Source organism: Myotis myotis, unplaced genomic scaffold, assembly GCF_014108235.1.
Source record: "Myotis myotis isolate mMyoMyo1 unplaced genomic scaffold, mMyoMyo1.p scaffold_m19_p_15, whole genome shotgun sequence".
Lineage (NCBI taxonomy): Eukaryota > Metazoa > Chordata > Mammalia > Chiroptera > Vespertilionidae > Myotis > Myotis myotis.
In genome coordinates, this window is record NW_023416319.1 from 4,130,531 (window position 1) to 4,153,055 (window position 22,525).

At 49.4% G+C, this 22,525-nt stretch overlaps 1 protein-coding gene across 3 annotated transcripts in view; it reads left to right on the top strand.

The window, feature by feature from the left end:
- The window catches only part of INPP5A (inositol polyphosphate-5-phosphatase A), a 141,776-nt gene that overhangs the window by 36,536 nt on the left and 82,715 nt on the right, over window positions 1-22,525 (top strand). For all 3 annotated transcript variants that reach the window (XM_036335724.1, XM_036335721.1, XM_036335722.1), the window contains exons 2-3: window positions 4,064-4,105; window positions 18,977-19,077. In XM_036335724.1, coding sequence (XP_036191617.1) covers window positions 4,064-4,105; window positions 18,977-19,077 — 143 coding nt within the window. The remainder of the gene's footprint in view (window positions 1-4,063; window positions 4,106-18,976; window positions 19,078-22,525) is intronic.

Below are 22,525 nucleotides of genomic sequence, written 5' to 3' on the forward strand. Positions count from 1 at the left end.
TCCTAAATTCTTTTATTGTTTTCTTTAGTTGTAGCATCGAGTCCCTGGTTTTCCAGATGTCCCGTGATGCCTTGTGCAGATGTGTGGGGGGTTCAGTTCTTCCTCTCCAGGCGTTATGCCTCTGACTGCCTTCCCTACTGTCTGAGATAAAGTGTGAACAGTGGTGGGAATAGGAGTGCCGTTGCCTCGCTCCTGATCTCAGTGGGAGTGCCTCATGTTTCTCCATGAAAAAGGAACTTGCTGTGGGGGGAGCATGAACGTGTGTGTGGTGGTTAATATTTCCAATACACACATTCTGTGATAGTCAAAGTTGTTGCTATTAAACAAGAAACAATAAAAATAAAGGAAACATTTCACTCAAAAGCTAAATTACAGAACTATGCCATAAACTGAAGGAACATAGGAAGGATAAGTATAAATCCAAATTTTATTAAAGTAAAACACACAGAAACAAAGCTCGTAAAAACAGTACATTAAAGAAAAGTAAAGAGTTGTTTGTTTGAATACATAAATGAAATCATTATCTGATAAGGCTAATTATTGGAGGAGGGAGGGATGGGCGAACGGACGGATGGAAGGAGGGACTAGCACTTAGGAACCGGGATCTCCCAGTTTAACCATCTGTTTTAGACAGTGGGCTAACTATTAGGAAAAAATGTTAAATTAGACCCTTACCATATACTTTATAGCAAAATAAAATCTGAATGGGGCAAGAATGTGTAAAGCAATCTTTATTTTACTTTATTATACACACCCACATCTATTTATAAGTATTAAGGACACATGTATTAGTTTTCTCTGCTGTGTAACAAATTGCCACAAACTTAGTGGTCTACACCAGGCACCTGTTTTCTGTCTCATGTTCCTGTAGGTAGACATTGGGCACAGCCTAGTGGAGCCCTCTGCTCGGGGGTCTCTCGGGCAGTGTTCTCATCTGGAGACCGGCTGGGGAAGGACTTCCCTTCGCGCTCCCGCGGAGCTGTGGGCAGAGGTCATTTCCTGGGGGCAGCTTGCTCCTTCAGGGCCAACAGGAGCATGTGCTCTGCTTCCAGAACCTGCCCTTTCGAGCCTCTTTTAAATGGCTCACCTGGTGCTGATAAGGTCAGACCTGCCCAGGATTTGCCCTTTTGATTCGCTTGAGATGAATGAACTTTGAAAATTAATTACACTTGCAAAGTCCCTTCACTTTGCCATATAATGTTACCTAACCTTGGGAGGGATATCTTATTGTCTTCAGGGTCCTGCCCATACTGGGGGAAGAGGGCCACACAGATGAAACACCGGGGGGGGGGGGGGGGCATTTGGAGGAAGTTAGAGTCCTCCCTCCTACAGGAAGTCCCTATCAATTCCTAGTCCATCAAAATGTTATCATAAATGGCTGTGACTTTTATTGAAGAATTTTTTACTTTTATTTATTCTCTAATGTTCTGCCTTCTTTATGTAAATTCAAAATTTTGATCTACATAATTTTCCTTCTCCCTGAAGAAAATTTTAAAACACCTCTAGGGCAAAGCCCAGCACAGCCTCCACTGTGGGCTAGAATGAAAGTATTTCTCTAAGATCTAGTTTGTGTGTTTATCTCTTATTCTTACTTTAGTGGCTTTAAAAATAACTCTGCATTAACCAAACATGGGCCGTAGCTCTGAGGAGGCTGGCACCCATGTGGCCTCCAGGCCTTGCCCAGAGCTGCTCCTGGGTAGAGCCGCCACGTTGTCATGCCAACACGGAGCCCGTGTACTTGAAATGTGGCCACCGTGACAGTGCAGAATCGCAGCCCCACCGCCCAGCTGGGCAGGGCCCTCAATGAGAGGGTACTGTGATGGGAAGGTCTAATTTTATAGATACTGGGATATGTGCATATAAAAAGATCATTTTTGGGGTTTTGTCTTGGCTAGAGAGCATGCCTAAGTGTGTATGTGTGTGTGTATGTGTGTGTGTGTGCACGCGCGCTTGCACACAGGCTGTGCTCTGTTGTTTAAGGGTCTGTTTTCTAGAAGTTTGGAGTCATAACTGACAGAGCTTTTCAGGGCTTCTAGATGTCTCTGCTGTGGTCTCCCCCCTTTGTTTCAGTGTCTTGGGAGATGTTCGGTGTGCTCCCGCACGGCTCTGTCGGTGGGGCTGGTCCGGAACAGGGACCGGAGGGCATGTGCCTTGATTTATCTCACTGAGGACATGGTGGTTTGTTGCTGAACTCCTTACTTTTAGTGAGAGAAGACTTGAGGCAAATATTAGTATATCAGGCTATAAATTCAATTGTGATTTTCAAGAAATTATGTTCTTCCTTCATCTTCAGGGAAGCGTTAGGGAAACTAAATGAGAGGTTTATGTGCTAGGCAGGAATAGTTTCATGTGCGGAGTATAAAGAATTATTGACATTTGTGGCTGCACTGGCCCTGCAGACCGTGTGTTTTCACGGCCAGGCCTTGTCCCTTTGGCGTGTGTGTGGAGTCTGGTGTGTGCAGGGATGCTGGGCTGTGTGGCCCACATTTTCTGTGTCTCGGTTGGGATCAGCCCTTCTTATCACTGGGCTTGAAACTTTCATTTTCCATATTGTAAAACAATAAGAGCACAGCACAGTAATACACAGAATGAGTCCACTCAGCTGAGCCACAGCTCAGCGCCATCCCTGTGGTTCTGGTGTCCTGGTTCGGGGCTGAGATGGCGGGGTTGGTGAGAGAGGGAGGGCACAGGGCAGCAGTTTCAGTGTCACCACCACCACAACCAGTCTAGAACATTCCATCATCCCCCCACCAACCCTGTGCCCAGTAGCATTCATTCCCGTTGCCCCACCCAGCCCTGGCAGCAGCCTAACTTCTGTCCCTGTGGATTTGTCTTTCCGCACATTCCATGCAGCGGAGCCTCACAGGGTTTGCCCCTTTGCGGCCGGCTCCTTTCACCCACATCGTGCCTTTGAGGCTCGTCCGTCTCATGGCCCGTGTCAGTGTGTCCCTCCCTTCTGTGTCTGAGTAATATTTCGTTGTATATCAGATCACGCTGGCTCATTGTGACTAATGCTGTGAACGTGGCGTCCGTGTTCTGTGTGGACACAGGCTCTCACTTCTCCTGGGCATGGACCATTTTTAAGTTGCAGTTCTGTAGTGATGAGCATGTCACGTTGCTGTGTAGCGGGACCCTAGACCAGTGATGGCGAACCTATGACACGCATGTTAGAGGTGACACACAGACTCATTTTTTGGTTGATTTTTCTTTGTTAAATGGCATTTAAATATCTAAAATAAATATCAATAATATAAGTCTTTGTTTTACTATGGTTGCAAATATCAAAAAATTTCTATATGTGACACGGCACCAGAGTTAAGTTAGGGTTTTTCAAAATGCTGACATGCCGAGCTCAAAGGGTTCGCCATCACTGCCCTAGACGGTTCCCCTGCAGACCTGGAACTGCACCCCTGCACAGCCTCCCAGCCTTGTTGAAAGCCTAGCTCTGCCGAGTAGCCTCGTGTCACATCCAGGGCTGCAGGACCCCTGGCAGCCATGTCCATCATCCAGGACCCCTAATCAGAGCACACAGGGCCAGGGGCTTGAGCCACTGGTGAGGAGTCATTAGACTTAGACCCACTGGGCAGGCCAGAGTGAGCCCAGTGGTCAGGACCTCCCAGGAGGGGCGGCATCTCAATCTCGTATACTCTACTATTCCAGGCCTCCTGGTCCCCAAAGTGTCCAGAATCTGGAAGCTGGTGCTCAGTGCTTTGGGTTCTCCCAGCTTCTACAAGCCCACCTGCTGTGGGCAGCCCCTCCATGACCCCCTGGATTGGGCAGGACACTGGGCTCCGTGGTGCCTGCCCTTTGCCAGGCGGGTTTGGCTCTGGGGAAACTAGTAGATTGGGTCCCTGCCTGTGGAAGGGATCTCCTGTGTGGAGCCTGGTGTCCAGTGCGTGGAGTGGGTCCCCCTGTGCGGCATGGGTTCCCCTCCCCCCATGCAGAGACCCCAGCCACCACAGTGAGGTCAGCAAGTAGGTCTTCATCACAGAGGCTTCTGCGCAAGGCTGTTTGGGGCTGTGAGCGGTCTGACTGACTTTTCCTTTTTCTTCTGTGTTTACAGCCGGATAACCTGCAAAAGAACTGGCTCCGGGAGTTCTACCAGGTGAGAGTGCTGTGCCAGCCACTCCCCCAGATAAGCTGCTCACACGATAAGTATTGTGTTTTTGTGGAAGTCACTCTCGCCCACGCAACGTGCAGGCTTGGCTGTCCTGGCGCCCATGGGACAGGCGTCGCATTTCTCCTCGGAGGCCCCTTTCCGATCCCCTCCCTCTGGCCAGGATTCAGGGGACTGGGTGGGGTCTCTTCATTATTGGAGGGGAGGCTGCTGAAAGTGTGTGGGGACATTAGGGTGCCTCTTGGGGGTCCTGGGGTTTCAGCATGATGAGACCACACAAAGGGACCGCCGTGGGGTCTGGGCAGAGTGTGGGTGACTCTCAAGGGAGGTGCTGTAGGACGGGCCAGATTCCAGCACTGTCTGTTGAGCAGATGTTGACTGAGGCCCTGTCTGGGGGAGCTCTGCTGTGGGGGCTGGGGTGGAGCTGGGACATGGCGGACAGGGGGCTCCACTTCTGGGGACACAGATGATTGGCACAACCAAGGACGGCTCTGGTATTTCCGGAACAGTAAGGACGAGCAAGGCAGCCACATGGGTCCTTGGTCTGTGCATAGGTGTGCATACTGGGCCCCAGGTAGGGTATATGAGAGGCCACTCTGAGGAGGCACCACGAGCTGAGATCTAGTGGGTGGGAAGAGTGTCCAGCGTGGCCGGGAGCAGGAGGTAAGTGTGGCCGCAGCCAGAGGGGCAGACTCTGGATTAGGGCGGCCTGAGCACAGCTGGCTCAGGATGGTCCAGTGCTGCTCTGGCTCCTGCAGTAAACACTGGGCCCAATGGCAGGGCCATGTGGGTCCCGCTCCTGTTTTGGAGATGACAGTGGGGACCCAGAGGAAGAGGCTCCGTGCAGGCCTTGTCATCCCTCGCCATCCAGCAAGGTGTGTCCCCCTGGGGTGTGTGGAGGTGGAGTTCCTTTCTCACCCATCCGACATGTATTGTCTGCCAGGCGTCGTGCTTGTTGTTGGGGGAACAGAAGGCGGATCCCTGGGGAATAGCCTAGGCCCAGGTGTAGGGGCATCAGGAAGGAACATCCTTGGGAATGAGGCAGCTGAGAGGCCTCAGAGGCAGGGTCTCTGGGAGTGAGGGGGAGCTGGTTTCCCATTACCTGGGCGTCCTGGGCCCCTCCTTTCCCATACTCTGCTCTGCCCAGGCGGACACCTGATGTCAAGGACCCCTGGCCGAAGCCAGGTGGGCAGGCTGCTGCCTGTGACAGTTCCATGAGGAGGTGTGCTGGGGAGAGCAGGCCCCGCTCTGGTCATTGCTCGCCTCGGGATTGCACAGGCTCCATGCCCCACCTCTGTCCCCGGCCACTGGGGGAGTCCCTGGTGTGGCTGGAGCCCTTCAGTCCAGCTCTCGGCTCCCTGGGTCTGTTAGTTTTGGTGAAAACATCTGTCGTGTTGAGCTACAGCTTTTGTTCCTTTGTCTGTCTGTCTGATTTTCAAAGGTGGGCCTTGGAAAGTTCATGTGCGACAGAGTCTGAGACTGTTAGGGCACATCTAGGACGGGTGAGCGGGCAGCTGGCCTGGCTCCAGGCAGAGAGGTGTCCTGGCAGTGACAATCCCGAGGGAACGTGCTAGAAGCCTGTTTGGGTGAGGGGGGGGGGGGCCCGTCCTCGGGGAGGAGTCCTGGGGGGCAGTCCTGGGAGTCCTGGCCACCTCACACTGGGCCTGTGCCCCGTGGAGCCATCACAATCGGAACTTGCATCCTGTATCTGCTGGCAATTTATTTATTTATCTCTCCCAGTAGAGGTGTAAGTTCCACGCTGCCACAGATTGGATGTGTGTGTCCCCCACATTCTTCTGTTGTAGCCTGACTCCCCAATGGGATGGTATGTGATGGGCCTTTGGAAGGTCATTAGGATGAGATGAGGTCATGAGGATGAGGCCCCAGAAAGGGATTTGTGCCCTTTTAAGAAGAGGAAGAGACCACAGCTTGGGAGGTGCCAGGTGCTGGGGGGAGGAGGGCGGTCGGCAGTGAATGGGGCCATCCATGGCCCTATGGAGAGACATTGGAAACTTCCCACAGTGGCCCAGGGGCAGCTTGGGAAGGAAATGAACCACCTGAGGGCTGGGATGCAGGTTCATGGGGTGTCAGGAAGGCTCTTGAGGAGGCTGCTTGGAGACCTGCAGCTCTGGCAGGAGCAGTCTTCCTGCCTCTGTTGGTCAGGTCTAACCTCAGTTCTTCAAACTGCGGGCAAGGTCACTAGGTTTAATCTTTCCCCGTTTCTGACATGGTGAACTTGCATGTGAACGCTTGGGGGCAGGCACCTGTCTTGCTCAGAGCTGTATCCTGAGCACCTAGGAGTGGGCTGACACATTCTCTGTGCTTAGCAGTTCCTTGTTGAATAACACTCAGGAAATTGCACAAGGCAGGAGAGTATAAATAAATCTCCCCCACCCCATCCCGCCTCTGCTTTGATGTCCACACCCTCCTGTCTAACTGTCTGTGTGGCTGGAGTTTGGCAACTTTCCTTCGCTGGTCATAGATAAATGTAATTTTAAAACCTACTCTTTTTTGGGGGTAAACTAGGAAATCTTTCTATGTAGATTAGTATACACTATTTTTGTGTCTTCAGAGTATTTTATTATATGAATAGCTCATCATTTAAGTTAAATTAAAATTGTTTTTCTATTGATGAACTTTGGGTTGTTCAAGTTTATAGTAATGCTATAGATAAATTTTAAAATTGATATAATTTTGGCTTGCATACAAACATAAAATGAGCAAGTATTGAAGATTTTTTTATTGAGATAATAAATATTTATTAATGGGAAGACCAGTAATATGTTCTCATTGTTCAACTAGGTTCTCCCATTACTGGTGCTAAAATGAATTTGCTGAATGATGCAAAACTGGCTCATAATTGCCAGGCTGGTGTGGCTCAATGGTTGAGCATCAATCCATGAACCAGGAGGTCACGGTTTGATTCCCAGTCAGGGCATATGCCCGGTTGCAGGCTCAATCCCTAGTGCGGGGCATGCAGGAGGCAGCCAGTTGATGATTCTCTCTCATCATTGATGTTTCTATCGCTCTCTCCCTCTCTCTCCCTCTCTCTGAAATCAATTAAAAACAAACAAACAAAAAGTGGCTCATAATTATTGACACTCTTCATTCCTGTGGTCCAGGGGCATTTATATTATCATCAGTTTCTAGAACTCACAGAATTATAAAACATCCCAGAGGTAAGTCAAGGTAGAGACACCCCAATAGGTGAGCTGAACAGGACCCTGACATTTTTTTGCCCATTTAAAGTCACAATTTTTTCTGGAAATTTAAAAAATACTCTGATGAGCAAACCTGCTTCCATCCATGTGGAGGAACTGGTAACCTACGACTGCCTTAAAGAAATTTAAACCAGAAAACGTCTGAAACAGTGGTTTTCAAACATCAGACATCAGGCGGGACAGGGCAGTACCTGAGAGAGGGGACAGGCTCAACAGCTTAGAGCCAGGAGAGGATTTCCAGGCGGGTCTCTAGCCAGATAAAGTCACAGTTTTATTATTTACATCCTGCCCACAATTTCCAGGCACGCGAAGAAGCAGGAAGACAGGACCCCGAGCGGGAGCGTCCGCCCTGGGTGTGGCTGAGGGCTGTGTCTGTGTGACCTGGGAGAACTGCTCCTGGCTTCACTGGGCCCTTGCTCTGGCTGTTTTCACTGATTGCTGCTCCTTGTTTTTCCTTATTGTCCGATTGCCTTGGATTGAATTTGCTCTCCTATGTCTGATTTCTTAAGGTAGAATGCAAAATGGGCCAATTTCAGAAACTTGACATGGGCATCATCACTAAAGACCCTGCAGCATTAAAAAGGTAATAAGGAAATATCGTGAACAACATATGTCAATAAATTTGAAAACTATTGTGAAAGGAACAGATTTTTGGAGAAACAAAGTACCAAAGCTTAGCCAAGAAGCAATAAATGCCCTATCGATTCGGTTGAAATGTTGCCCAACTTTCCTACAGAAAACTTTTAGGACCAGATGGTTTTCCTGGCAAATTCTGTTGAGCATTTAAGGGGGAAACAGCAATTACACAGAAACTCGTAAAGAAGATCGAAGCACAGTGATGCTCCCTAAGCCACGCTGTGGCACGGCCACTACCTGATGGCAGAGGCAGACAGAGACGCCACATCATAAAACCAATCCTCCACTAAACAAAGGCAAAAATCCATAAAACTAACAGATCAGATGTATAAAAGTATGTCTGTTATATATCAACAAATATGTGATACACACACAAGCAGATAAACAACAGTGTATTAAAAGTTATTACAGCATCACCAAGGAATGTCAGCCTGGATTAACATTCACAAATTAGTCAATGGAATTCGCATGCCAGCAATTGAAGAAGAAAACACATCATCTCAATAGATGCATGAAACGCTTTTGACAGGATTCAGAACCATTTCTGATGAAAACTCACACTTTCTGATTTCAAGACTTACTGTAAATCAATTGTATTCAAGACAGTGAACTTTTGGCAGAAGGACAGAGATGTGGGTCATGGAGCAGAAATGAACCTACACATACAGCCCAGTACCTGATGGAGGAGATGGTGATTCATTAGAGAAAGGTCAGTCTTTTCAACCATCCATGCTGGGACAATTGGACAGCCATATACAAAAAAAGTTTTTTCTGTACGTTGCACCATTCACAAACATTAAATTCTTAAAGAAGAATGTTAAACTTAAAATTATACAAGTCCTAGGAGAAAACTTACTGGTAAGACAGACATCGTTGTGACTTTACATTAAGCAAGGATTTCTTCACTATGACACCAAAAGCACAATTTACAGAAGCAAAATATTGATGATAAGTTAGAACTTATAATTAGGAACTTCTGCTCTCTGTATGACACTGTTAAAGAATGAAAAGATATGTCACAGATGGGGGTGGAAATATGTGCAAATCACATGTGACGAAGGACTGGAAAAGAGAAAGAACTCTCTAAAGCCAATGAGAAAGCAAAGCCCCAGTTTACAAATGAGTAAAAGATTTGAACAGGCATCTCACCAAAGAAAATGCACAATAATAAATAAAGCACATGAAAAGATGCTCAACATCTCTCGTCTTTAGGGAAATGTGAGTGAAAACCACAGTGAGATATCAATACAAATTCATTATCAGAATGGTTGAAATTAACAAAACGAAATAGGAAAACCCTGAGAATATGTGGGAGAGGAACCCTCACACCCTGCCCGTGGAAATGCAGAATGGTGCCTCACTCCTGAAGTTACAAGTACCCCCCAAGTGACCCTGAATCCCACCCCATGTGCTTACCCAGTTGACATGCAAATGTCTCTTTACTCAGGGACCTGAAACAAATGTTTGCAGCTGCTTTGTGAGCCCCTGTGAGAGAAGCCAGACTCAGGCCTGCATGCCCTCCGTGCCCATTTATCCAGCATGAGGGACAGCCAGACTGGGGACAGGAGGGACCTGGTGCTGCAGGAGCACAGGTCTTGGGAGGAGGGGAGAAGCAATGCACCAGGTGTTTGTGGCATGATGTCACTGCTCTGTATTCTGATGAGGCCCCCAGTCTTCCCTGTGGCTCTTTTGCCTTCTATCTGGGCTGTGGCTTGTGGGGCTCAGGGCCCTGCTCTCTCCTAGCTCCCCTACTGCGCAGCCACGGTGAGTCCCATCTCCAGGTGCTCCTGACTCCCCAGGTTTTGATTTCAGGCCGGAGCCCTTCTGTTCTTTCCAGACGTACCTGCCCAGCTCCTGGACTCTTTAGATTGAGTGTCTCCACCCTCTGCCCCCACAGCACAGCTGGCTTCCTCCAGCCCATCCGGGTCCCACTGGACTCTCTCTCTCTGTCTCTCCCATCTCCCATTCCACCTGTCAGCGCCTTGTACTCCCTGGCTGGCTGCACTGGCTTCCTCCAGCCTCTGCCTCCTTCCTGCCTCCTCTCCACCTGGCAGCCCCAACAGGGCCAGGTCCTCACAGGCCCTTTAAGGTCCTGTGTGAGCTCACAGCCCTGCTCCGATGGTCTGGACTTAGAATGATTTGGGGAAATAGCTTATGCTGTAATGTTCATTGTCATGTTGAAGACAGCTATATTGAGTTCATGCGCATAGAAATGCTAGAATCGCTGCTGGATTCTAGGTCAGCTGTGGGCAAACTACGGCCCACGGGCCGGATCCGGCCCATTTGAAATGAATAAAACTAAAAAAAAAAAAAGACCATACCCTTTTATGTAATGATGTTTACTTTGAATTTATATTAGTTCACACAAACACTCCATCCATGCTTTTGTTCCGGCCCTCCGGTCCAGTTTAGGAACCCATTGTGGCCCTCGAGTCAAAAAGTTTGCCCACCCCTGTTCTAGGTGATCTGTGGGCTCATGTTTCCCCTCCTGTTCCTCCCATGTGGTTCCTGCTGCTATGCAGGGCACCGCTGCCAGCTGCACTGGCCTTCTTTCCCCCATTGGAGCAGCGGTGGTGTGGCCATGCTCAGCACCCCATTTTACAGAGGAGAACAGTGAGGTTTGAAGAGGGCATGGGAGGCTCCCAGGCCCCACAGCGAAGTAGTCGCAGTCACAAGATGGAGCCCGTGATTCCAAAGCCATACCAGTGGCTAAGCAGGGGACATGGATCCGGCGACAGGTCTCACTGGGGGTGCCTGTCAGGAGGTTCTGAAGAGACTGGACTGTGTGTCCATCGATGGAGGAGAGGGTAGTAGAGTCGGGTCAGCAGTGCTGGCAGGGGTGAGGTGTGCCTCCCCCGCCAGGCAGGGTGGAGGAAGAAGGCAGCAGAGATGGGGAGGTGGCTCTTTCAGTGACAGAGAGCGGCCACCTGCTGCAGGGGAGCAGAGAAGGCAGATCTGACCCTTGAGCAAAGAGGAGGATCTCAGTTGGACCAGTTGGCAAGGTGGGACCTCACGACCTGAGGGAAGAGGAGTGACAGCTCCTCTGGGAGCTCTTCGGGGCCCACTTTGGATTCTAAATGGGGGTGACAAGGAGACAGAGCATCCGGCGACATCTGGGAGGGTGCAGCTGGGGCTATCCTGGGGGCCAGGGCAGGCCCTTTGGAAGATTAGGGCTGGCGGGAGGGGTCTTGATAAGGAAGAAACAGTCATTGGTGGCTGGGAGGGCAGCTGAGGGTCAGGGGCTGTGGGATGCCACTGCGATGGAGCAGAGAGGGCAGGTTTATCTGGCCCCTGAGTGGTCACAGTCCCCTATGAACTTGATATGGTCCAGCAGCCATAGGGCTGAATGGAAGTCTGCTAGGCAGGCTGGCTTCAGGGAGAAGGTTCCCAGAGGTGGCTCTGTGGCATCTTGCACTGTGACCTTGAGGCTGTAGTCACCACTGGCCCCTGCAGTCAGTACAAAGACAGGCGAGTGCCTGAGGCGTGGCAGGAGCCTATGTGCTTCTGCTTGCTCCCTCAAGCAGGGAAGGTGCTTTCTGGTTAAGACTCATCAGTTCACGTAGAGCTTTGATGTCCCGGAGCTATAGGTTTGGTGACGTGTCCCTACGTCCACATCTCTGTCTCTGAAAACGCAGCCTCTTGTCCAACTGTCCAGATCAGTGTAAATAAATGGTGGCTCTCCTGCCCAGGGCCTGCTGCTCAGCCTTCGCAGTCAGCTCTCCAGCCCACCCAGTGCCTACCAAGAAAACCCTAGTTCTGCTTCAGAGTGGACGGTGGTTCGCACATCCTGAGCACGTGGGCAGGCAGACACCTTCACTGATGGGCGGCCATGAGGCCTGAGGGGGAGGTCACACAAATGTGTGGCTTCCCATGTGCACGAAGCAAGGAGGCGTGCCTGCTGTCCACACTGCTGGCAGCCACTGCCCCCATCGGTGGACTCCAGGAGGGTGTCCGATCAGGGCCGCATGGAGCTGCACCCACACAGCACAGCCCTGGAAAGAGGAGTGGGCAGCCTGGGGATCCACCCCAGGCCGAGGGTGAGCAGACGAGCTCAGGGCAGGGTGTTTGCAGAGCGCAGCTGGTAAGTGGCAGCCCTCTTTTCCTCTCAAGAAATTCTTTGTCCTTTTTCTACTCCTTATCTTGGGTATCAGGATCCCACTGGGCTGTGTGGAGGATGTAATTCCTTTTTAGGTCACTCAGATACTCTTTGGAGAAAGCCTAACAAGGCCTGGCCGTTTCTATTTTTAACGCTGACTCCTGGCCAGCGAGGGGCCGTGACGGACTGCCGTGCGCTGCCTGGGAACCCAGAGCTGCCCCTGCTTGCCACCTGCATAGCGTCAGGAACGGGGAGCTGCTTTCTGTTTGGCTGGTTGCTGTGTTGTTGTTTTTAATTCTCTCTGCTCTTTCCTGCCAAAATTTGTAATTTGCTCTTTTCCAAAATAGTTTTCTTTAGCTTTCCTATGAAAGAACCCACGTATTTTTATCAGTTGCCTATTTCCCCCCTAAAGTTAGAAGCAGCTCATTTTTTTGTAGAATTTTGGTCAAGCAAATGTGCAGCTTTGGGCAGTGACTCGCGTGTGGTCCCAGGTGAAGGCAGGCCAGCCTCACTGTCAGGCAGGATGTGAGCTGCAGCTGGGATGGGCGGAGGCCCGTGTTGAATTCTTGCTTTACTGAGATGCATTTCCCAGCCCAGACAAGATCCCTGCCCTGCACTGTCCTCAAGATGTCGGTGCCGTCGGCCTTGCAGGGATCTTGTCCAGGACCATCCAGGTTCCAGAGCCCCTTCCCAGCCTGGGGAAAGCCAGCAGCTCTGTCCCACAGCCCACCTCCCAGCATTCAGGGTGGCGTGGACTCATACCACCAGGCGGGGGCCCCCACTGTGTCCAGTCTGTGTGCAGTGACCATCCATGAGCATAGGCTTCTAGGAAGTGGACACTCAGAGAGCCCTGGGCACGGGCACGGGGTCCCTCCAGGAAGTGACAGAGCAGCATCCAAGCGGCATGCTTCTGGGACTGCCCTGCCCTGCAGAGTGACCTGGGCCAGCTTGAGGGAGCTGGCAGATGCCAGGAATGGGAGCAATGTGCTCACTAGAGCAGTATTAAACATCTAATTCTATAAGCCTCCAACTGAGTAAATCATATTAAAACCAAAGGTAGCGAGTGCCTGGTACTCATCACTTCCTAATGGCTTTCTATGTGTTACTGTTGGGATCCTGGTTATTTATGTTGTGTCGTAGCAGGGAGCTATAGCAATGTGTGCCCCGAACTCTGTTCTGTGACGTCACATCAGGAGCTGGACATGGGCCTCGTGGGGGTGTTTGCACAGTGAAATGGGTTTTGCCCCAGTGAGCTGGCTGTCTGACACCAGCAAGCCATGCCTGCACAGCAGGTTGAGCAGGTGCTGTCTCGCTGACCATTGAGGACACATCTGTCCCGAGGGCCGTGATTCCTGGGATGTTCAGAAACCAGCCTTGGCTTTCTTTTTCAAGCTGCAACACAAGTCCCACCTGTTACTGGGGTTCTGTTGGTGAGTGCCCGATGGAGGGCATGGTCCAGGCTGACAGCCCCGGGAGCCCAGCCCCTGCTCCCATCTTCCTTCCTTCCCGAGTCAGCGAGAGTTATGGTGCCATCACAGAGGCTTACATTTGCCCCCTGGAGTACCCCACAGCATCACTCACTTGCAAAGAAAATATTTTTACTGTTAGCAAAAATTTCCCACAGCATGTCACGAAAATGATCATCTCCCGATGAGCGATTTTGAATTTCTCATCTTATGCAGTAATTAAGTGTCTTTGAAATGAAATCTCTAAGTTGTGTGTCTCAGGCTGCGCTTTGAGTGATGTGGTTACAGATGCCCAAGCGCTGGAGGTCTTACTATCTGATTGGGGCACCTGCCCTCCCGAGAGTTGGCTGGCAGAGTAGTTTTCCAGCTGCTTCCAGAGAGGGGCACAAGAAGAGACCTTAGTATCTCTTTCCTGCTTGCCTTCCATTAAGGAGCCAGGGAAGATCAAAGATTAATAGGAAATCACATTTCCCATGCTCATAGGGCAGCGTCGAGCAGCGTCCAGCCCAGATTGACCTCCAATGGGCCAGACGGTGCTGCCCTGGGTGGCAGGACGGTGAGGAATCCTTTGGGTTTCTGGTTTTGATCTCACTGAGTTCAATGAGTGTGGTCAGCAAACTTTTTATTATGGCGAATTTCAAACTTACAGAGAAAGGACAGTACAGTGAACTCCAACAGTTTCCAACTCACGGCCAGTTTATTTCAATTGTGCCTCCACCCACGCCTCCCGCCCCATAACCACTTAAAGCAGCAACTGGTCTGTGTCATTTACTGATGAGTACTCCAGTATGTCTCTCTAAAAGATTTTTTAAAACAACCCTCATAGCCCCACCAGTGTGGCTCAGTAGTTGAGCGCCGACCTATGAACCAGGAGGTCATGGTTCGATTACCTGTCAGGGTTGCAGGCTCAATCCCCAGTGGGGGGCATGCACGTGGCAGCCAATCAATGATTATCTCTCATCATTGATGTTTCTATCTCTTTCTCCCTCTCCTTTCCTCTGTGAAATCAATAAAAATATGTTTTAAAAAAACCAATCCTCACAGTGTCATTATTACATCTAAGGTTAATACATCATATCATTAAATATCCAGTCAGCATTCAGACCTTACCAGTTGTCTCATAATTATTTGTAGTTGTATATTGAAATGAAACAGTATTTTGGTAGAAATTAACTTTTTCACAATGCTATGGAGATATAAACTGATGTACAGTAGACTTCACATATTTAAAGTGTGAAGTTTGATGGGTTTTGTGGTACGTCTACACCTGGGAAGCCGTCGTGATCCAGAGAATGAGCGTGTCCATCGCCCTCACAGGTTCCTAGTACCCCGTCACTGCCTCCTTCCAGCCTCACGCTGGGCAGCCACTAGCTTGCTTTCTGTCACTCACTGTCCGTCAGTTTGCGTTGTCTAGAGTTCCATGTAAGTGGAATCAAACAGCGCACTCTTCGTGGTCTGGTCGCCTTCCCTCAGCTTGATTTTGCTTCCGTGTGGTCAGAAAACAGAGCCCTTCTGGTTCCATCTTTCAAAGCCCATTGGAGCTTGTTTATGGCCCAGTGCAGGCCTTTCCCAGAGAGAGGCCTTGGAAGAGCATGTGGTCTGTAGTTGTTGTCTGGGTTTTAGATCAAGGTGTTGACGGTGTCTTCTGTGTCTTGGCTGACTGTGTGTGCGTACACATACACGCTGTGTGCCTGTGCATGTGTGTGCGTGTTTCTGTTTTCAGCCACATGCATATGTATGGTTGTGCCATCTTCTTGATGAACTGTCATGGTCACTACGAATGTTCTCTTTGTCTGGCAGTCCTTCGTCTCACTAACGTGGCCACACCAGCCTTCCTCGCCTCCCGTGCACGGTGCCTCCTTCCTACCTGTGACTGGTCTGTCCGTGTCTCTGCTGGAGGTCTGCCTCTGACAGGCAGCACTGCCTCAGTGCTGTGCTCTGCGTGAGACTGCAGTGCGTGTGCTCCCCGCCTGAGACTGCAGTGTCTAGCCAGCTTGTCTGGCCTAGCAGAGCTTTCTCTGATGGTGGGAATGTTCCGTTTCTGTGCTGTCCAGCACCGTAGCCACTGGCCACGTGTGGCTATTTACCACTTGAAATGCGACTAGTGCTGAATTTTAAACATCTTTAATTTTAATTAGTTTAAGCAGCCCCCTAGGACCCGAGGCTGCCTTTCTGCACAGTGCAGTCTAGACCACTGACATTGGAATCTGTGTCTACCACGTCGTTGCTGCTCTCTGTTCATACCCTCTGCTTTTGTTCCTTTGTTTCTCCATTCCCCTTTCCTTGTGGATTATTCAGTTTCTTTGCATTCCATTTTAATTTTTTTATTGGCTTTTAAAACATTTTAAGTGGTTGATCTAGATTTATGATCTATGGGTCTAAATGTTTGAGTTGACATTATACTGCTTCATGTAAATGTAGAAATCTTGAAATCAAATGGCACGTGTATGATGTTGGTGTACATTGAAAACCCCAGTAGACAGTATTATGGGTCAGCAAACTACCCCTCACTCCCAGCCAAACCACGCCTGCTGCCTGGTTTGGAATTAAGTTCTATTGGTGCGTGGCTATGCCCACTCCTGTAGCATCCTCTGGCTGCTCATGTCCACACTGGCAGAGTGGATCTGTTCCCACGAAGACATTGTGGCCACAAATCCTAAAACATTGATCCAATTCATGGAAAGTGTTTGCCCAGCCCTGCTCTCAGATTCCTCATAAAGGGCTGACGGAGATGACATTTCCTGGGTTTTTGTATATTGAAAACTGTTTTTCTATGACTTTGGTATTTGAAGGATACTTGGCAGAATAGGTAATCCTTGGCTTATACTTTATTTCATTGAGATTTAAAAAAAAAGTTCTTCCGTTGCCGCCTTGATTTATGTTGGTTTTGACAAGTCTGGTGCCAATCTGTTTTTTATTTTATTTTAATGTTAACTGATCTTTGTCCCTGGAGAGCTTGAGGATTGTATCCTTAACTTTGAAATCTCGTGTTCTGACTGGGATTCGGCTTGGAGCTGATTGTTTTGAGTTAATTTTCTCAGGTGCCCAGTGAGCCCTTTCATTGTGTAAGTTCAGTTTTTTTCTATTTGGGAAGTTTTCTTGGATTATTATTTTAAATATTAGTTTGGTCCCCTTTTGGTCTCTCTCCGGGGACTTTGATGATGGGAATGTTCTTCTTTGCTCACCTTCGTTTTCATGTCTTTCTCTCCCATTTTCTCGTTGTCATCTTTACTCTCTTGGTTGGTCTTTCTGGTTTCAGTGCCATTGTGAATTCCCTCTAGTCGATTCTCTCCTGAGCACTTTTTCTCTGTGATGATTTTGTCTTTTTCTTTTGTTTCTTCCCTTGGGCTAATCAGCACTCTTTCTCTCCCAACCAACCAACCCCCCCTTCCAATTTCTATTTTAGTTTTGAGTTTCTGATTTTGGTTTTCCATTTTCTCAAATGCTTGTTTGAATGCATGTAATTCAGTTTGCAGTGTAGGCTTGTAATTCCACTCTGCTTCGAGATTCTTTTTCTGGGTGGAGTCCTTCTCTTGGTTTATGTGTGTAAATTTTTTCTTATTTTTGCAGCAGCTTTGTAGGGACTTGTTGAACTTCTCTCCCTTCAGCTCACTGCTACTAGGATGTTTTTATGGGATTCCTGGTTTAACAGCACCCTCTTCTGTCCGTCCAGCTCGTCCAGGTATGCTAGGAGACCTTGAGTATGTCTGCCTTGCGGTGACGTGACGGTCCTCCTCTGGCTTGCCGTCCATTTCCCTCTTCTCCTCTGTGCCCAGTTGCCCACGGCTGCCTCTCCCCCTTTCGTCTCTTTCCTTCCCTAGATCCGCGTCTTGCACAGGGCCTACGCCCTGCATTCTCTTCCCTGTGAATATGTGATGAGCCGAGGCTTTTCCGAGTTTTCAGACCCCAGGCTTTCTGGCCACCCCTCCGAGTCAGCCTCAGGGCCTCCCGCACGTCTGGGCGCCAATGTTGCAAGTCTGTGATGCCACGTAAGGTGCTCTTACTACCATGGGAATGCCTGCAGGGCCTTTGTGATCTCCTGTTGGTTGGTAGCCGCGGTGTGGCTCTTCTCGGTCTAGCCAGGGGTGACCAGTCCCGTCCCGTCACAGAACCACTCTGGCCTGCTGGCCCTGACTGTGCATCTGTTTCCGTCCCGCTGCTCTCCATCCTTCAGTGTTTCCTTCTTTTCTTTCTCTGGGTTTATTTGCTGCTGTCTGGCTGGCGGCAGCTCTGGGTGGGGGTGGCAGGCCACGGGCGGTGGGCTCTGGAGAGAGTGGGACTTCCCTGCTGGTGTGGCAGGTGGGTGTGATTCTCTGAGTGCTGCTGGGCAAGCTGCGTCACCTCCCTCTGCCTCCTGGTGTCCCTGAAGCTGGTCCTTGCTGTGAAATCCCTGTGGCCCCCTTACCGGCCCCTCCTGACTCCCAAGTAGCCCTCCCTCCCTGCACCCTGCGGGCTGGGCGAAGCCCTTTGGTGGCTGTTGTGGCAAAGCTACCTCATCACCCTAACAGCGGCCCCATTGGTGACACTCCACCCCTAGTGCTCCAGGGCAGGGCTGGCGAGTGCCTTGTCTCCTCTGTGAGCAGGTGCTGGTCAACACCTACTCACATGACCTGTGAGTCACTCAGCTGCTGAGTGAGCCCTCGAGGGGGGTCACCCTGAGATGCCCACCATGTCCGCACGGTGGTCCCAGTGTGGTTAGTTAGCTGCAGGGGGTCAGAGGCAGTTTTGTGTTATGACCCAGTGGTTGTCAGAGCCCCATTGCAGATGTGGGGCCATTTGTCCCGCCAGCCCCCTTCCTCACAGACGTGACGGTGCCCGTGCAGCCCTGTGCAACCCCTGGTGGTGTATAGAAGAGGGGGTCTGTCCAGCCAGCGCTGGCAGAGCCACATACAAACACCGAGGACTCTAGTGGAAAAATATTGGTGACTTTCTTATGAATGGTGCCATCCAGACGGAAAACCAATGCTCGAAGCCTAAACTCTCTGATGGCGTGTAGGTTACAATGGTACAGGGCAAAGTCGCAAGACTCGGGGGTTAGGGGTTGGAGTCGTGCTGGGAGCTGATTGGTTGGAGTGGGTGATGAATCATCTCTTCAGGTCTTGAGGGCAGCTTGAGGTCACTGCCCCAGTGCCCCAGTACCCCTCTATCCTATCTTGTGGGAAAGTAGCCAGGGAATGTTTCACCTTAGGGCTCGGGAGCTGACACGTAACTCAGGTCCAGGTGTTACCATTAGCCTGCAGAGGTCCAGACTGTGTGACCAGTACTCAGGTCCAGGCTTCTGTCTTCTGCCTCGGGCATTGCTGATTATTCGGAGGAAAGACTGGATCTCTGAGGGGTGTGTATATAGAGAGAGATGATTTCTAGAGCCAGGATCTAAAACTAAATTTAAAGTCATAGGGACCCTTGGTTTCAACGGCCCTGTCCTATGCTTCCTCCCCAGGTCGTCCACACGCACAAGCCGCACTTCATGGCCCTGCACTGCCAGGAGTTCGGGGGGAAGAACTATGAAGCCTCCATGTCACACGTGGACAAGTTCGTCAAGTAAGTCTGGGCGCATGCCATGGCCCTGCTTCCTCCCAGGGCAGGGTGTTGGTGTGCTTTCTATGGAAACGTGGGTGTAGCCTCACCATGGTGAAGCCCCGTGGGGGAGCCAGTTTTCCAAAGGGAAAAGGTGTGGCCCAAGTGCGTGACAGCATGCCTCCTGGGAGGGGGGAGCCACAGGGTGACAGGTTGTTTCCTGGGAGTGGGGAGCCACAGGGTGACAGGGTGCCTCCTGGGAGAGAGGAGCCACAGGGTGACAGCGTGCCTCCTGGGAGGAGTTCAGAGGGTGACTGTGATGCCTTGGGCTCTGAGACTTTAGCCCTGGGCTCCAGGCAGGGGTCCCATCCATGTGTGCCAGAGGTTATACCTTGTGTGGTCTGCTGCTGCTGAGGATGGATAGACAGATGGACAGACACGACTGGTCTTCACCTAGCAGCTCACAGCTACAGTTGTCACAGTAAGACGGGGACAGAGCCCGTCGCCTGTGGGAGGACGGAGCCAGAGGCTGCTATGCGCGTGCATGTGCGCACACACATACACACACACACACACGCACCCTGTGTAGCTTTGTAAATTGTGCTGCTATGAACATAGGGGCCACATAGAAGAAGGTGCAAGAAGTATGGCCTACCAAAAAAAAAAGAGTGATACTTTGCACCACGTTCAAATTTAAAACTGTATCAAAAGGCACTCTAAAAATAAAGCTTTAGCCACTTTTGGGGAAAGATATCTGCAACACACTTTCCTGACAGAAATTAGTGTTAAATATATAAGGAACCTCTGTGTGTCAATAAGAAAAACCACCCCTTGGGAAAGCGAGGCATTTCACAGAAAATGACATTTCACAGAGGTGAGAAAGTGCAGGTGAGCAGCAGGTGCAGCACGTCCAGGAGCTCCAGTGACCGGTCACAACGGCACCTTTTGTCCTTGGTGGCCTGTGCTGTGGGCAGAGAGGTTTTATACAGAGTCCACACTGGCATGATTTTGCTTTAAATAGTTAACATCGCTTATGTCCGCCTGCCGTTTGCAGCACTCTGTGGAGATCAGGTTTCTACCTGGTACCATATTCCTTCAGCCTGGGGACTTCTCTGTCCCATTTAGCACAAATCCCCCATGAATTCTCTCAGCTTTTGTTTTCTGAGAAAGTCTTTGTCTTCATGTTTGAATGACATTTTTGTTGTAAACAGAATCCCAGCCTCTCCGTGTTTCTTTCAGTCCTTTAAGGCTGTCGTCCCCTTGTCCCGGCCTTGCGCTCGCCTGAGAGACCTGAGCCTCATCCTCTTCAGCTTCTCTGTATGTGATGTGTCTTTTCCCTACTTCAGGGTCCTGTTTTTAGCTGGTTCACAGCAACTTATGTCACACTTTAGTCTGATTTTCTCTGCGCCTTTCTGGCTTGGAGTTCTTGTAGCTTTTTCAAGCTGTAGATTTATAAGTTTTTTTAGTTTAATTAATTAATTTAAATTCTTTATTCTTTAAAATATTACGAGTTTCCTTTTTCCCCCATTGACCTCTCCCAGCCGCTCACACCCCCCAGCACATGCCCTCACCCGCCTACTGTCTGTGTCCATTGGTTATGCCTATATGCACGCATGCAAGTCCTTTGGTTGATTTCTTACCCACTCTTCCCCCCACTTCCCTCATAGGTTGGACAGTCTGTTCGATGCTTCTATGTCTCTGGTTCTATTTTTGTTCATCAGTTTATGTTGTTCATTATATTCCACAAATGAGTGAGATCATGTGATATTTATCTTTCTCTGACTCGCTTATTTCACTTAGCATAATGCTCTCTGGTTCCATCCATGCTGTTGCAAATGGTAAGAATTCCTTCCTTTTTACAGCAGCGTAGTATTCCACTGTGTAGGTGTACCATAGTTTTCTAATCCACTCATCTGCTCATGGGCACTTAGGCTGATTCCAAATCTTAGCTATTGTAAATTGTGCTGCTATGAACATAGGGGTCCATATATCCTTTCTGATTGGTGTTTCTGTTTTCTTGGGATATATTCCTAGAAGTGGGATCACTGGGTCAAATGGGAGTCCATTTTTAATTTTCTGAGGAAACTCCATACTGTTCTCCACAGTGGCTGCACCAGTCTGCATACCCACCAGCAGTGCATGAGGGTTCCTTTTTCTCTGCATCCTCACCAGCACTTGTCGTTTGTTGATTTGTTGATGATAGCCATTGTGACAGGTGTGAGATGGTACCTCATTGTTGTTTTGATTTTCATCTCTTGGATGATTAGTGACTTTGAGCATGTTTTCATATGTCTCTTGACCTTCTGTATGTCCTCTTTCGAAAAGTGTCTATTTAGGTCCTTTGCTCATTTTTTTATTGGATTTTTTGTCTTCCTTTGTTAAGTTGTATGAGTTCCCTATAAATTTTGGAGATTAAACCCTTATCGGAGATAACATTGGCTGTAAATTTATAATTGTAATCAAACTTGGGGAAAGTGTGTCCATTATTGCTTTAAACATTTTCTTTTAAAAAAAATATATAGTTTTTAGTTGATTTCAGAGAGGAAGGGAGAGGGAGAGAGAGATAGAAACATCAATGATGAGAAAAAAATCATTGATCGGCCGCCTCATGCACACCCTACATTGGGGATCGAGCCTGTACACTGGGCATGTATCCCGACCGGGAATCAAACCATGACCTCCTGGTTCATAGGTGGAAGCGCAACCACTGAGCCACACCAGCTGGGCTAAATGTTGTTTTCTTGTCCTGCCCTTCCGACTTCCTGACATTCAACTGTTTGTGGGCACACAGATCCCTTCAGCTCTCTTGATCTTTTGCCGGTCATTTTTCCTCTGGAAGTTTCTGGTGCTGTGTTGTTTATTCCAGGACATTTTCTTCTTTAGGTTTTAATCTATACTTAGGTCCCTGCAGTAAAATTATTTCTGATATATTTTTCAGCTCTAGAAGTTTCTTTTGTGGTTTTCATATCTCTGTCTTTCCTTATGTTCATGTTTTCCTTTAAATCTTTGATCATATTTATAATAGCTGTTTCAAGGTTTGTTCAATGAATTCCATGATTTTTGTTCTTTCTAGGTCTTTTTTTTTTTTTACTGTTTTTTTAAAGATTATGGGTCATATTTTGTTGCTTCTTCACATGCCAGTAATTTCTAAGGTGATGGTAGACATGAATGTTCTGTGCTGTTCCGTGTCTGAAGTTTATTTTCTCCGTGTAGAGACTCTGGGGTTTGCTCTTGGTGGGAGTCAAGGTCTGAGGATCAGTTTGGTCCTTTCCAGGCTTATCCTCTCCCTACCTGGACCAATGCGCTGGCTGTCACATGGTGCCTGTGTCCTTCTCCACCTCCCCTCCCCTGCGGTCATGGGGGCAGGACCAATGGGGGCCAGACCAATGAGCAGAGCAGGCCCTCGCTTTCTGTCACCATTCTGGTGCATTCTCAAACCTCTAGTGCAGTGGCTCCTGTTCCAGCCCATTTA